General features: G+C 43.2%; 1 protein-coding gene across 1 annotated transcript in view; it reads right to left on the bottom strand.

The window, feature by feature from the left end:
* The window catches only part of LOC111155391 (aspartyl/asparaginyl beta-hydroxylase-like), a 157,816-nt gene that overhangs the window by 10,477 nt on the left and 131,671 nt on the right, over positions 1-15,668 (bottom strand). Inside the window, exons 20-22 of the mRNA XM_022515542.1 lie at positions 11,636-11,771; positions 5,711-5,802; positions 5,226-5,359 (exon numbers count right to left, since the gene is read on the bottom strand). Coding sequence (XP_022371250.1) covers positions 5,226-5,359; positions 5,711-5,802; positions 11,636-11,771 — 362 coding nt within the window. The remainder of the gene's footprint in view (positions 1-5,225; positions 5,360-5,710; positions 5,803-11,635; positions 11,772-15,668) is intronic.

Raw genomic sequence — 15,668 nt, 5'->3', positions numbered from 1 at the left:
GATCCAGGTCGTAAATGAGCTCATTTGACAGACCTCAAAGCATGGCCTGTCAGGGGCGACACAAAGGGCCCGAAGTGGAGACTCTCCAGCTGCTTTCTCTGCTTGATACCTTGCTGTCTGGAATGAAAACCAGCATTCACAGTGATCACCTATTAAGAACACGATGATCTTAATTTTGTAACCACCCTCACCAAAACCCCAAAAGCCCAGAATGGATATGGATAGGCTCAGGTTATCATCTCAGGGTCCCGGGATCGAGCCCCACATCGGGCTCTCTGCTGAGTGAGGAGCCTGCTTACCCCCCATTCTCTGCCTGCCTCTCTGCCTACTTGTGATCGTGAGAGAGAGCATGAGAGGGGAGAAGGTCAGGGGGAGAAGCAGATACTCCATGGAGCTGGGAGCCCAATATAGGACTCGATCCCGGGACTCCAGGATCATGACCTGAGCTGAAGGCAGCCGTTTAACTGACTGAGCCACCCAGGCGCCCTGTAAAATAGGAATTTTAATAATGCCTTAGGATAGTCATGAAGATTGATAAATTAATGTGTGTGGTATCTCAGAGCCACTTCGCAAGCAAGCACGCTATTTATCATTCCCGTGTTCCTCCTCCTCCTCCTCACGAATCATACATATGCAGGTATTGAGAAACATGTGGGCAATATCGCTGAGTATCCAGATCAAAAATAATATTGGCTTTTTCCTGTTGTGCTTCTCTGTGTTTTACAAGTAATGTACAAGGAATGTGCATCACACATCAGTTTTACAGTCAGAGGGCATTTATGAACATTAAATGATCATTTTATTTATACTGATAACAGGCTGCCTCCTGCAAGCTCATCTTCAGATAAAAATTGCTGCGCTGCGTTTCTCAGGGATGGACTATTTAAACAACACGGGTGCTGGCAGGACTCACACAGCCCCGGAGAAACAGTGATGTGATTATTAATACCTGAGAACAGCAAAGCACAAATTGTTACAAGTAAACTACTCTTCCGAAAGTGGAGAGGCTCTGAAAATTGCTTCCTGTTGCCTAACACAAGGAAGCCTGATTTCTTGGTGTATGTGTTTTTCTTTCCACACTAATAGTATTTCTAGAATAACAGCATGAAACTTCCTGGTTTCCTGTTATGGTCTTTCTGTCTTCAGAGTTTAGAAACTGCCTGTCTCCTCTTCAGATATCTAGCCATTTTCACTGTAAGCATTACAGAGTACTTTAACAGACCCATGTCTCTTAGGAAAAACACTGTTTTTGTAATGAAGTACTTCACCTGACCCAATCACCCTTGAGTGAAGGCTTAACTGAGGATGAGAACTTAACACAATATAAACAAGAGAAGGGACGCAGAGAAGGGGGTTGACCAGAAATCATGATGAGGAGGAAAGGCACTGATGCTTATGGGATCTCCAGGGCCAAGAGAACCAGAAGTGTTTATCCTCTGCAAAATGGATAAAAAAGATGTGGTCCATATACACGATGGAATATTACTTAGCCACCAGAAAGGATGAATACCCAACTTTTGCACTGAGATGGATGGGACTGGAGGGGATTATGCTAAGTGAAGCAAGTTAAGCAGAGAAGGTCAGTTATTATATGGTTTCACTTACTTGTGGAACATAAGGAATAGCATGGAGGACATTAGTAGGAGGAAGGGAAAAATGAATGGGGGGGGGAATCAGAGGTGGAGTCGAACCATGAGACTATGCACTCGGGGAAACAAACTGAGGGTTTCAGAGGGTAGGGGTTGGGGGATGGGTTAGCCTGGTGATGGGTATCAAGGAGGGCACGTATTGCATGGAGCACTGGGTGTTATACACAAACAATGAATCATGGTACACTACATCAAAAACTAATGATATACCCTATGGTGACTAACATAACAAAAAAATTATTAAAAAAATAAATAAATAAATTGGCAACCTCAAGAAAGAATAAAAAGACCAAGGGAGGGCACAGAGAATCTCCTAAGGTACAAATTTAAAAAACAAAACAAAACAAAACCACCATCCTGGCCCAACTCTTGGTAGGTGGGTGGAAAGTCCTTATTAATAATCACACAAAATCCACAACCAGCAAGTTATGGTTATCAACAGGAACTTCCTGTCACGTGAAGTCGCTTGTATTTTAGTACAGTGGAAATGGAGGGGCTGCTGGGTTAACCTTGTTGCTCAAGCGCACCCTCCACGTGAGTGGCAGGGCTTGGGCTCCTTCCGGTAGGTGAAGGCAGTTCACCTAATCAGGCTTCCAGCTTGAGGGGAGGGGTTGGCAGTCCCTTCCTTTGTCAAGCGCGGTCACTGAGTGTTTGCTGGGAGTCTGGGGGAGGGGGACACACTATGCATGTGCTGCTGGGACCCCTCTCCCATGGTCGCGCTGGCAATGAGAGCCCTGCTTGGTTTCTTGTTTAAGCCTCCAGCACCGCCCACCTGCTCCCCTTTCTCGCCGCCATAGAGGTGCCCTCAGCCTGGGTTTCTCATTGCCTCATGGCCTCTGATGACTAGGATCGGGGCCTGCCTGGCCTTCTCTCTACCTATTTCTCAACAGACTTTTATCTAGTGATTTTTCCCAAAGTATCTATAAGCAGGACGGATTGGAAATTAAAAAAAAAAAAAAAAAAAAAGAAAGGCGGAGGAAGGGGGAGGGAAGGAGAGACAGAGACAGAGACAACAAACAAGTCTATAAGCATGAGGCAGTACTCAAGGAACAGGCCTGGTGCTCTTGCCATCGTCACTGCCCATGGTTATTTGATCTTGTTCCCCAGCATTCTCTCCGTATTCCCGGGGATCCCCACCATGTCCTCACCCTTCTTCCCTTTGGTGGACACCCTGCAGACCCAAACGGAGTTCCCAAAGGCTTGATAAGATCCATTCCATCTGGAGAGGAACCACTCCCTGTTCAGCTATCTCTGATTCTTGTCCTGGTCCTGCCAACTCTGGCCTCTGCTGCCCTGTCTCCTTGATGGTTCTCCTTTGTCTTTCTGCCTTCTAAGTGTGGATGTGTTTACAGCGTCTCAGATTTCCTCCAGAACCTCCTGCTAAATCTGTCCCTTGAACCTTTATGTCTAGATCCGACTTCTCTCCTGAGCTCCAGGCAGCTATATCCAGCCACCTCCTGGATGTTTCCACGACTGTGTTCCCATAGCAACTTAAATCAAATGTATACAAACACGGAACTCACTATCCATTTCCCTGAACTTGCCTCACATCCCTCAAGATCTGAGTATTTGCTAAAGCATCAACAGGCTCCTACTGACCAAAATGGACAGCGCCGAGTCACCTTGAACTTCCCCGCCCTTGCACCGCACTTGGGATTCACTTGAGTTAGTCTTCATATCTCCCGCACCTGCTTGTTATGCTCCCTTTGTTCCCAGCATCCCAAGTCCAGCTCTTCTTGGGTGGGCTGCTGTGATGAGCTGTTAACTGTTCTTCCTGTTTTCCCCACAGCTTTCCCGAATATCTTCCCGACAAAGCTCAGATCCCACTCGCTGGTATTCGAAGCCTTGTATGATTGCACTTCTATTCCACTCGTTCACTTTCCGACTTATTCTGCATGTGCTGCTGAAGTCTGTAAACAAGGGGGTGGCTCCAATGTCTTGGAGGGCTACGTCAGCCAACCAAAGCCTACGCCAGAGTCAGTGCCCTTGAATCTGAGAAGGTGAGGTGAAGCGCAGCCAGTCACAAACAGCCAACCAGCCGTCCCCAAACAAGGCAGCCACTTACACTGTACCCAGTCAAATACTTGCTGTGCTTCGCTTCAGCATCTTCTCTATGGAAACCCTGCCCCCACCTACTGTCCGGGCATGTTCCTAACCCCTTTTTGTTTGATACTATCTGATGTGAAAGGATGTACGCCCAAATCAACTTTTGAAAATTTTAACGTGTTTTAATGGTTTACCTACACGACAGTATCTACACTCTTGGTTGCAGAAACCACTCCGTATGCTTCACACGTGCCCTATAATTTCTGGTTTCTGTGCCTCAGCAGATCCTGTTCTTTTAGTCTGCAATGCCCTTTTCTCCCAGCTTTAAATTTCCAAGCCTTCCTGTCTTTAAAAAATCACTGCTGTCAAGATTCTCAAACCCCAGCAGCAAATGAGCTACTTGCCCATTGGCCCATCTGTAGCATTTTTATCTCTGCCTCTCTTACGACTCACTGAGCCTGTACTATGTCCCTGATAAGCCAAGTCTGGCAGGGAAAGGCCCCCCCAACAGATTCAACTTTGAATCTTTGCCATCCAGGTCCAGGGTGGGCAGGTCTCTGCCAATAACCAAACAAATGACTCACAAACAGCCCCCTCCATCTACTGAGGACCATGACAAAATGCCCAAGAAGACAACAACTTGGTTTCCGAGCCTACAGCTCGTAGAGATTAGGCGAACATATGCTAATTGATAAAGAGCAATGGAAGATAAAGAATAGGATTATGGAGAATATACACCATATACATTCTATTAAGTCTGAAAAGAGGCTCCTTTTTAGGAATTGACACTGGATCTTAGTAATAGGTTTATTTTAGATGGGTGAAAAGAAGGGCCTTTTGGCGGGGGAGGGAGTAATCGGATTAGGACAGCGAAAGGCATGGGGAGAAGGGCCTAACATTCACCAGGTCCCACTGCCGCTAAGATGTGGGCTCCGTGCCGTGTGTGCATTATTTCATTTAATCCTACAACAATCCTGAAAAGCAGAGAGCATCAGTGCCAATTTTATAAGGAAGGAGGTGAAGGCTCAGGGGGATTAAGGAACTGGGCAAGGTTATGCAGGATTAGGTGCTGGAGCTGGGCTGGAAACAGGCAGCCTGCTTCTGTTGCACCACACTGCCTCCTTTCGAGCAAAAAACCGAAGTATTACTGGGTATTTTCTTCAGGAAGGGAGACTCTTTGCATTGATGAATGAACCACTCAAGCTGCAGAGCAAGAAGCAGGGCTTGGGACAACATAGCCAACTCTGAATGCAAGTCTGCCCGTCTAGAAAGAAAAGCGAGGAGGCTCTTCACTGAGTTGAGAGCGGTGTGGGGAGGAATGATTAGGGAGGGCAGCCCTAGAATGAGGGGGTGCCTCTAGACTCGCAGAAAACACAAACATGGGCACAGGCTCGACTCTAGATGGATGTCACCCATCCCAGCCTCCTTCAGTTACAAAGGAAGAGAAATGAGCCAAGTGAACATAGATTGCTTGTAATGAACACTCAGCCTCAGAGGTGGTAAGAGGGACAGTGATGGCAGGAGACGTACTTGGTCTCGTTGGCGCAGCGGATCTTGCAGCCTTTTTTGGGAATGACCAAGCCCAAGTGCATTCGGAGCCTGCAGTTGGTGGGCCCCGTGTGCGGCCACACGTGCGTTCCCGGGTGCATGACCGAGTATTTGATCTGCGCAGAAAACAGAACAAACTGGTCATCCATTTACGGAGGGGTAGAGGAAGTGCTCAGTTAAAGTGACAGGATAAAATTCATGTCAATTTGAATTTGGACCTTTGTTAAGAATCAGAATTTATATTCTTGTCTTATTGCTTTGATAAGGACACTCATTTTCTACCAAGCGCTAACACCGAACATTTCCCGCCCTCAATTCTGACATGGACCACAAGAAATTAGGTTTCGTTAAAAAGTGAAAAAAGATGCCTTCATTGGGCCGGTAACGGCTTCGTCATAAAGGTCAGCACTCCCTTACTCCTAATCACAAAACTGTGTTCTTCCCGTGACTGAAGACACGCTTGGTACCTGTCCTCTTCGGCATCCTGTTGTCTCGGGAAATTTATCTAGTAATGAACAGGTTTTAGGAGCTCCTTTACAGGCATTTTCATTTTTTCTTCCTAGAACAAGACATGATAAAATCATTGTTAGAAACAAATCACAGTAAAACTTTAACTCGTCCCGTTTTGACCAGACGCAAACTGTACTGTCACCCTTACTAGGAATGAGAAGGCTAAACAAACACGAGAAGACAAAGTGTCACAGATAGTGACAGGCAGACCAAGGACCAGAAATCTCCACCCAGTGTCAGACTATTTGACTAAGGCTGTCTACTGGGCAAGGTGAGTGTTGAATATTTACTCTTCTCCCTGTGACAGGTAGAATAATGGCCCCCTCCCAAGGGTGTCCGTGTTGTAAGCAGGAGCCTATGAGTAGGTTATGCTATATGGCAAGAAGAAACGGAGATTGCAGATGACATTGAAATTTCTAATCAGATGACCTGAAAATAAGGAGATTGTCTTGGATTAACTGGATGGGCCCCATGTAATCAAAGAGTCTTTCAACAGGGAAGAGGGAGGCAGAACAGAGTGATACAGGATGAGACCTGACAGGCCATCGCTGGCTTTGAAGATGGAAAGCAACTGCAAACCAGGGAATGTGGGCAGATTCTAGAAGCTGGAGCCTCCAGAGGTAATAGAGCACTGAGGGCACTCTGATTTAAGCTCAGTGAGACCACTACTGACTCCTGACCTCCAGAACTGTACATTTAATACATTTGTTTCATTAAAAAAAAAAAAAAGATTTTATTTCTTTGGGACAGAGAGGCAGAGATAGCAACAGAGAGCGTGAGCAGGGAGGACAGGGAGAAGCAGACGCCCCACTGAGCAAAGAGCCTGGATGTGGGGCTTGATCCCAGGACCTTGGGATCTGACCTGACCCAAAGACTGGCGCTTAACTGACCCAGCCACCCAGGCACCCCAAATTTGTGTCATTTTAAAGCCTCTAAGTTTGTGGTAATTTTTTAGAGCAATCATAGCAGAGTCTGTGAGGAAAAAAAAATAGCTTATATTTCTAACCTAAAAATGCATTTCTAGGACTATATCAAAGAGTTACTGCAACATTTTAAATTGGAATTTAATATATATTTCATTGTACAGATCATACTTCATATGTCAATCAAGTATAGGATTTAAGAAAAGAGGGGAAGAGATGGTAATGAGAGATGATGAGGGATGATGTTTTCTATGACCAGCTGTGTCGGGAACACAGATTTTGGGACACGGTCTTAAACATCCTGGACTGTGCAGATTTCCTCACCCCTGACAGAATAACTGTGTCTTAGGGAAGACGTGCTCAGAAAGGTACACAGAATTATTTGCTCTTACGTAGGAGTAAAACAATGGATTTTTTTTAAAGATAGAAAAGTTTTAATTCCCTACTCAAGATTCTTACGAGGGGCTGCTACATCGAAAGCTGAATTTAATCTTATTTAATGTTGGTTGTGTCCTAAGATAATCATACACTGAGAATAAAATGAGAGTTACAAGGGAGGCAACTTAAAAGTATTCTCCTCAAATGGAACTCAGTGTTTTAGAACACAACTTTAATACGTATACTAGTTTTTCCTAAGTAAACTTTTTGCCCCTTGAGCAAAACGTTAGTTGCTGTTTTTAGGGGTTAATGGAGTACCCTGGTGAGCTGAAAGATAAACGCCAGTTTGACCAAATAGATGCTTGCTTGTGTCCTCAGAAAGTATTTTTAAGCCTGCTTCCCATGCCTTCCCTTACACAGGATCTGGGGATGGCTTGGCAGAAGTCCCCAATTCTGGGTTCCAGGCTGTGCAGACAGCAGTTAAGGGAGGCCTGGAGGCTTGAGGAGGAAGCAGAAGTGGCTGGACTTTCCATGTGTTGTACCTTAATGAACAAGTAACCAAATGGTCTGGACGTCACTAGGACTGCCCCTTGGTCAAGACTAAATTAGAGACAGCACCTCTAGCCATTTAGACACACACATCTTTTCTAGTCTTGTAAACACATCCTCTCTGTAGGGGGAAAGCTGTTTCGTAGATGCTTGACCTTTGTGGATCACCACTGGTAGCTTTAAAGTCACACGGATGGTGAAGATTTAGAAACGCAACGACAGGGGAGCCTGGGGGGCTCCGTTGGTTAAGTGTCTCCCCTCGGCTCAGGTCATGATCCCAGGGTCCTGGGACTGAGCCTCATGTAGGGTGGCTCCCTGTGGGGAATCTGCTTCTTCCTCCGCCCCTCCCCCCACTAGTGCTTGCCTGTTCTCTCTCTCAACACTGAGTTAAAAAAAAATCTTGAAAAGAAAATAACCCAAGACCTTAAAACTGAACTATTTCTTAAAAAGTGTATTCACATGGAAATGAGTATCCGATTGATTCTTCCAAATCTGCGTTGACAGAACTTCTAGGGCCATCTTGCCCAAGAACCAAAGTCAATCACTTCTTGGGAGTTACTTTAAACTCAGTGAGAAAAAACAAAACAACCATAAATCTACCCTGAATTCAGCCACTTGACAGTTTCCTCCTCCGTTCCTCACAGCTGCTTTCTACTCCATGATGTGACAAAACGGTAAATGATGCTTCAAAGTGCAGGTCTGGGAGACCAGCAATCCCGGGGTGGAGGCCTGTCTGCACCACTTGGTAGCTGTGTGATGCGAACGTGTCTGTGAGTCTCTGCTCCTCAGATCCTCATCCAAAAAAGGATAATGAAATTAGGGCCTCGAATAGGGGGTTGTTACTGGGATCGAATAGGGGGTTGTTACTGGGATCGGTGAGTACTCTCGGGAGATCTGACAATTACCTAGTAGGTGATAATGGTACTACTTTTTTTACTACAAAATAATCCTATGTTATATAATAATAAAGCATGTAATGGAGGGGTGGTGGTCTTAGGTCATGGGTACTTGGGTCACGGTTACGAACATGGACTCTGGGTCCACTTTGGCTGGGATTCCTGCTGTGCCACTAATTGTGTGACCTCCCTGTGCCTCGGTTCCTCTTCTCTAAAATACAACAGGAATCGTACTTCTGTCACCAGGTGTTGTAGGCAACAGATGAGTCCTTTTAAGTATGTCAAGTGGTTCCTGGCTCACGGTGAGCACCATGGAACTGTTGTTACTTTCCATTTTTTAAAAATAGTTTATTTATTTATTTGAGAGAGAGAGAGAGAGAGTGAGAGGGAGAGCAGAGGCAGGAGAGAGGTAGAGAGAGAAGCAGACTCTCTGCTGAGCAGGGAGCCTGACTCGGGGCTCGACCCTAGGACCCTGAGATCATGACCTGACCTGAAGGTAGATGCTTCACTGACTGAGCCATCCAGGTGCCTGTAAAGGTCTTGGGTTATATCTTTTTTAATTTCGATGTTCTGCTGGAATAACAGGTTCATCTTGCATGACAATTCTAACCAACCGACAGTGGCCACCTAGAACACCGTTGAGAAGGATTCAGAGGTTCAGTCTGAGCTCATCCAGAAAGGCGACTGAGACTGGTCAGCACTGTCCCCTCTGGCGCTGGAACAACGAATGACTGCACATGTATGGCATATTGGCTAACGATATATTTTAGTGTTCACTGTTGGTGATAATTAATAAATGAGCAAAATAGATATTCTGTAACATTCACTTAGTAATCTGAAAACATATTTGTAGGGGAAAACCATAATTTACGTTTGTGGGCTCCTTTTCCTCCAACCCCCAAAAGTTGACCATTTAAAAAGGAATAAATATTCTTCAGTCCTGATTATGTGACCGGGAGACCCACTATGATTCCCACTACCATTTGGAGAAAAATGAAACCTCTAGCCACAGCTTTAAGGCCTTTAACTCTCCAGCAGTGTCCTTTCCTAACTAGAACAAGACAATCTCTTCAGTGTTAAGTAAATCAGATATTCATCAGCCTCTATATCCGGACCTGAGCTCTTAGCATGAATAAGAAATGCCATGCTGCCTCTCTTCCTCACTCTTCCCCAACCCCTCCTGCCACAGGATTCTCTCCAGCTTCTGAGCCAAACACCTGGGAAAACATCTGCCGTCAGGGCCCCATCCTAGTTCTATACAAGCTATGGTACCAGTTGTCTTCAAAATTATTTAAACTATGAATTTGCTTCTGAAAGACATTACTGGATTCCTCCCAGAAGCCTGGAACCACCAACAGAAGGCCCCAAAGAACCTTAACGAAACTTCCTAAAAGAGAAACTATGTGTCTTATATTCTCTTATGACAAAAAAAAAAATTCTATTTAATTAACTGCAACTAATTAGAAAACACAAGCTTGTTTTAGCCCTCACCCAAAATGCACATACAGCTCAATCATTTTGAGTCAAAATGGAAATCAAGATAGAAATGCAGTCATTTTCTGGAAATAATACAAGTGAAAATATCACACATTACAGCTTCAGGAATATATTTTGCCACAACTAAAACGTTTTTAAAAAGATGCAAAAATTTCAAGTCAAAATGTTGCCTTCAACCAAATCTTGTCTCCATTATTTATTTTCTTGCTTGATTAATACTTTCATCTGCCCTAAAATGCTTTGCAGATTTCAACTTTATCAAAGCACCTGCTGTTCGCAGAGACTCTGGTTCTGGAAATTACTGCCAGGATGCTTGCTTTTCTGCAGCCTTGTTCTAGGAAGCGGGAGGATGTTAATGAAACGGAGGCATCAGATGAACTCCTGAATGAACGCTTGAGGCCAAGAGAACTCATACATTCTAGTGAGACTCCAACAGATAAAATCAGCAAGCTGTTCACCTATTGACCTTGTAGCTCCCTGAAAAAAAAATCTTGTTGGCAAAAAAGCCGAAGAATCACGTGCTCTCTCTGCTGATGGAAGCATCCTTGAAAGTATTACTGAAGTAGCTCTTCTTTTATGAGTAAACCATTCGGAAAGCGTAAGTGAGATAAACAACTGCTTATTTGTCCTTTAATGTAAACCCACTGCTTGGTCTCCCAGTGTATTCGGTGCAGCTGAGTGTGTGCCACACGTACTGAGTGGTCTTCAAAATGGATTTATTTTTGGATAGCTATTGTTAACCCAGGATGATGAGATTTTCCAGGAAGAGAATTAGGAAAAACCTTAAAGCCCAAATTCAGTGCTCCTCATTTTCAGGATAGATTGATGTATTAACTCATCGAATACACACATTCTGGGGCCCCGTGTATGTGCCAGAGCCTGGCTTCAGCCCAAGGAATGTTAGGTTGAATATGTAGCACTTCCTATTCTTTTTTTTTTTTTTTTAAGATTTTATTTATTTATTTGAGAGAGAGAGTGAGAGAGAGCATGAGAGCAGAGAAGGTCAGAAGGAGAAGCAGACTCTCCATGGAGTTGGGAGCCCAATTCGGGACTCGATCCCAGGACTCCGGAACCATGACCTGAGCTGAAGGCAGTTGCCTAACCAACTGAGCCACCCAGGCGCCCCAGCACTTCCTATTCTTGAAGAGCACAGACACTAATTATCATTGCCTGTCACTCTGGTCTTTTATCATCTCCAACCCATGGGGATCCCATTTTGGCTTGCAACGTCGTCTCCACACCATGGAGCAAATGAAGCTCTGGGGAGGTCCTTTCTAATATAGTAATTAGCATGTGGTGGACTTTTCGGTTAAGCCTACATAGTAGGGTCACTCTTTATAACTTATCATTTAATGGGAAAGACCAGGAAAATCAGAGTATTATATATATTTATCCAAATACACATGTGAGTATACCTACATACACACACACATAGATTTACATGTGAACACAGGCACACACAAATAAGTGTTCACATGTAGTTTTAAGAAACAATGATGGATTTCGATAATATATATTTTTGGGGGCCGTTTCATTTAAGTTGGGGAATTCCAGCTCTGGGAAGTAGCTTGAGAAGACTCAAGCCTTCTTCCCATCAGGTTATTGGCTGCAGAGAACAATCTAGAAGTCAGGAGCTCACCTTGCTGCCACAGCGTAAACTGGCTCCAGTCGCCCTTCTCCCTCAGGTTTTCATCTTCAGGCAGGAAGAGGCCCTTGGCTTTATCCATCACTGCAAGGCCTTCGTCACGGATTAATTTCCAGTTTCTTTCTAAGGACTAAAGGGAAGATTCCGGTTTTACTGAACTGAAAATATGCCTGCTAGTCATTAGGATGACTCTCAGCTTTTTGTTTGTTTGTTTGCTTAATAAAGTAATGAAATCTGTGCTCTCATCGAGGTTGCTTAATTTCTATTTCCTCTGGGACATCTTGTCAAGGGTTTAAAAAAGCCCTATTATTATTTTTGAGAACTCAATGTCTTTGCAGGATGAAAATGTCAATAATTCCTCAGGGAGTAATCCCCTCCAAAAATTACTTTAATATTTGCCTAAAGGTTGTTGTTGTGTTTTTGTTTTTGTTTTTAAAGATCACAAGTGAACAAGAGTGTTGGCTCTTGTTGACCCTGTTATATCAGTATGTTATAGAATGTTCCATAAGACCACCTGGCACGGAAAGAATACACATCAGGGACTTCATTTCATCTTTCAACAGAGGTCCTTGTGAAGATGCCACTCAACATGGTAAACTGTAATTACATTTCAAAGGCATTGGGAAAGTGTCACCAGAACATGTGATGAATTACAAAGTGAACAGCACAGCAAAGCAAAGCAAATAAATGCCCTGATGTTGAGAATTCAGCCAAACAAAAACATTCCTGACTTCTCCTTTACTAGGGTGCGTTAGCTCCTGTCAGAAAGTGGGTTTGAGAGCAGCAGAGCGGCCAGGCAGAGGCTGGCAGATGTGTGGAAGGAGTCTTCTGGAGCTCTCCGTCCGGGTCAGCCTCGCCACTACACCGTGATGCCGATGAAGGTGGGAGCAGAGTGGAAAGCAGGTGAGCGCGAGCCTGTGGAGTGGCAAACTGAGAGGAACTACCCTGAGGGAAAAAGAACAAAACTGCATTCCTACTGTATGCTGAGACTCATTGTACAGATAAACCAGGATTTTGAAATGTTAATAATGCCAAACACTTCTGTGTTAAACGAAAGGGGGACGGAGTAGTTGAGTAAACGGGTACATGGTGAGGGAGGTGCGGGATACCTGATTTCAAGAGTCAAAGAGCTTGAGGCACTAGAATGAGTGAGTTACAAACAAAAAGAAAGATTTTGACACACAAAAAGTGAAAACAACAATTGGTGCTCCCTGAAAGTGGATTAAGGTGCTGTGTACAACATGGCTCTCTCTTTTGAATTAGTCCAGCAAAACTGGTTGACCCATTATTTGATTGAGCAAAGCATGAGACAAAGTGTGTTAAGGTGTTTTGTTTTGTTTGTTTTACCAGCCCATGTTTTATGAATTCGTGATTCCATGTAGGAAAGTGATAAGGAGCCAGGAGAGCTCCAAGAGGCAGATGTCCTCAGAGATTTGTGTGAAAACATGGTGCCAACTTCAGCCCAGCCCAAGGAACATTTTTTACATTATTAGTTTTATTAAGATATTCTAGGGCCAGACATAGATTTTTAAGATTAGATACTGATTTTCTATTTCTTCTTTCCCCCTTCATTTCTTTGAGTCTACTGGTTTATTTCCTTTTTAAACGTCAGCATCACTGAGGCATAACTGACAAAACTGTAAAGCATGCATCATGGTGATTTGATATGCGTATGCATTGTGAAAGGATTTCCCCCATCTGGTTCATTAACACATCCGTCACCTCAAAAATTTATCTTTCATTTTTTCATTTTTAAATTTTTCTGTTGAGAACATTTAAGTTCTACTCTCTTAGCATATTTTAATTATACAATACACCGTTATCAACTATAGTCACCACGTTAAACCTTTAATTCTCAGACTTTATTCATTCTATGGATGAAAGTTTGTACCTTTTACCAACCTCTCCCTATTTCTTTTACTCCCACACCCTACCCCAGCCCTGGCAACCACTCTTCTACTCTCTGTTTCTATGAGTTTGCCTTTTTTTTTTTTTTTTTTTAATTCAGATTCCACGTGTAAGTGATACCATATAGCATTTGTCTTTCTGTGTCTGGCTTATCTCACTTAGCACAATGCCCTCAAAGTCCACCATGTCGTTGCAAATGGCAGGATTTCCTTCTTTCTCAGCTGAATAATATTTCTGTGTGTGTGTGTGTGTGTGTGTGTGTGTGTATACCACATCTTCTTTATCCATCCATCCACTGATGGACACTTTGGTTGTTTCTATGTCTTTTTGTGGATAATTGTACAATGAACATGAGAATGCAGATATCTCTTCAATATCTCATTTTCATTGTCTTTGGATATCTATCCAGAAGTGGGATTGCTGGGTCATGTGGTGGTTCTATTTTTAATTTTTTGAGGAAACTCCATAATGTTTTCCACAGTGGCTACAATAATGTGTGGGTCTGACACTGCTATTTCTGTGAGACCCACATATTGATTCGTGTCAAAAGCCACCGCTGCTGCTACCATCACACTGATTTATGCTAGTGCTGGTCATCAGTAATTTCAATGTTACTTCATCCCAAGTAGGTAATTTATACAGAGCAAGTCAAAGACAGAATTCCAATAAAAAGATACTCAAAAGCCTTCACTTTGGCAGGCCCCGAGTAACAAAATATAATGGCTTTTTTCAAGAATCCCAAGATTATGAAAAAGAAAAAAAAAATGCAACCCATATATTCACATCTTCTCAAATGTACCTAAATTGCCAACACTCGTTGTGGCTATTGTAATTTGTTCGAGTTGATAGATAAATCTGTTAGATTCTTGTTAAGTTGTCACACAGATGAGGGGAGAATTACCTTTCTAACACATGAAATTACTTTTCAAATGAGGTTACTGGAGCCTTACACAGCAGGCTCTTCCCTTCATCCCTCCTGGTATTCTAGAAGTTTCTTGCATTTCTTTTGATAGCTGATGTTAGGAGCATCTTTGCAAAGAGCTGATCTTTTGTTAGGAAAACAGGGCAGAAAGCCCAAAGGAAAATGTTGTAGTGATTGTATCACTAAATAAATAAAATTTGTCTTAGGAGCAGTTTTTACCAGAATAATGAGTGCACTTTGGATTTGTTTTTGTTTTGTTTTGTTTGTTTGTTTTCAGCTTTGGAAAGATTCACCATGGTCTCTTTTATGGGCATCAGGAGAAATCTAGGATGGGATCTGGGAATTTTATTTTTAAGCATAAACCAAGGAACCATATTGTATAAAATTCACATGATTAGAGGGGATTAAACACCAAACCTAATTACACAGGATGTATGTGTGTGTTTGAGAGAGAGAGGGAGGGAGAAGGGAGAGAGGGAGAGAGTAGGAAGGGCTGGAGGGAGGAAGGGAATGGATATGCATCTTTTCTACAGTGATATCACTCAGATGTCTGGGATGGCAAAAAAATTCCAATCTTTAGTAAATTCCAGCAGGAGCTTGAAGGCTCACAAGAGAGGCCACGCTTACATTCTGAAAGGTCTCATCTAAAATAATACTTCTTTGACCCTAAATACACCCATTTTTATAAAACTGAAAAAAGAAACTGATAGGGTTGGTATTTGAGTTGATTGCCGGGAAGACAACAGCTTCTAATTGACATTTCTCCTTGTGGAAGCATGGATCTGAGAGCACAGAGACTTGATTGCTTTTACGGTGCCACATGGCTTTGTAAACTCACCCAGAGTACTTGTGTTTTGTTGAACCTCAGCTGTATCTGGCACTCTAGTCATCTCTAAATGGAGTTCCCAGCTTCCAGCTTCATTAATCCCACAACACACCCTAGTTCACTTTACTCCAGACCCCCCAACCAGTTGACAAGGTCCTCACTTCCCAGAAACGCTCCTCATTCACTTGGATGATATGCTTTTCTCTTCAACATCAAATTAGATTAAGTCTATTTTTAAAGTCTTCTCCGAAAACTTATTTCTTGCAGAAAGTCTTAAGGGGAGCAAACTATAGCCAAACTGATTCTTATAGTTAAACAGTTAAATTTCCCTTTCTATTTTTATTCAATTAGAAGTACATATTTTTAAAAGT

The sequence above is a fragment of the Enhydra lutris genome, unplaced genomic scaffold (assembly GCF_002288905.1).
Source record: "Enhydra lutris kenyoni isolate GAN:26980312 unplaced genomic scaffold, ASM228890v2 scaffoldscaffold41, whole genome shotgun sequence".
NCBI classification, from domain to species: Eukaryota; Metazoa; Chordata; class Mammalia; order Carnivora; family Mustelidae; genus Enhydra; species Enhydra lutris.
Note: the sequence above shows the minus strand (reverse complement) of the source record. Positions and strands in the feature narration are given on the sequence as shown.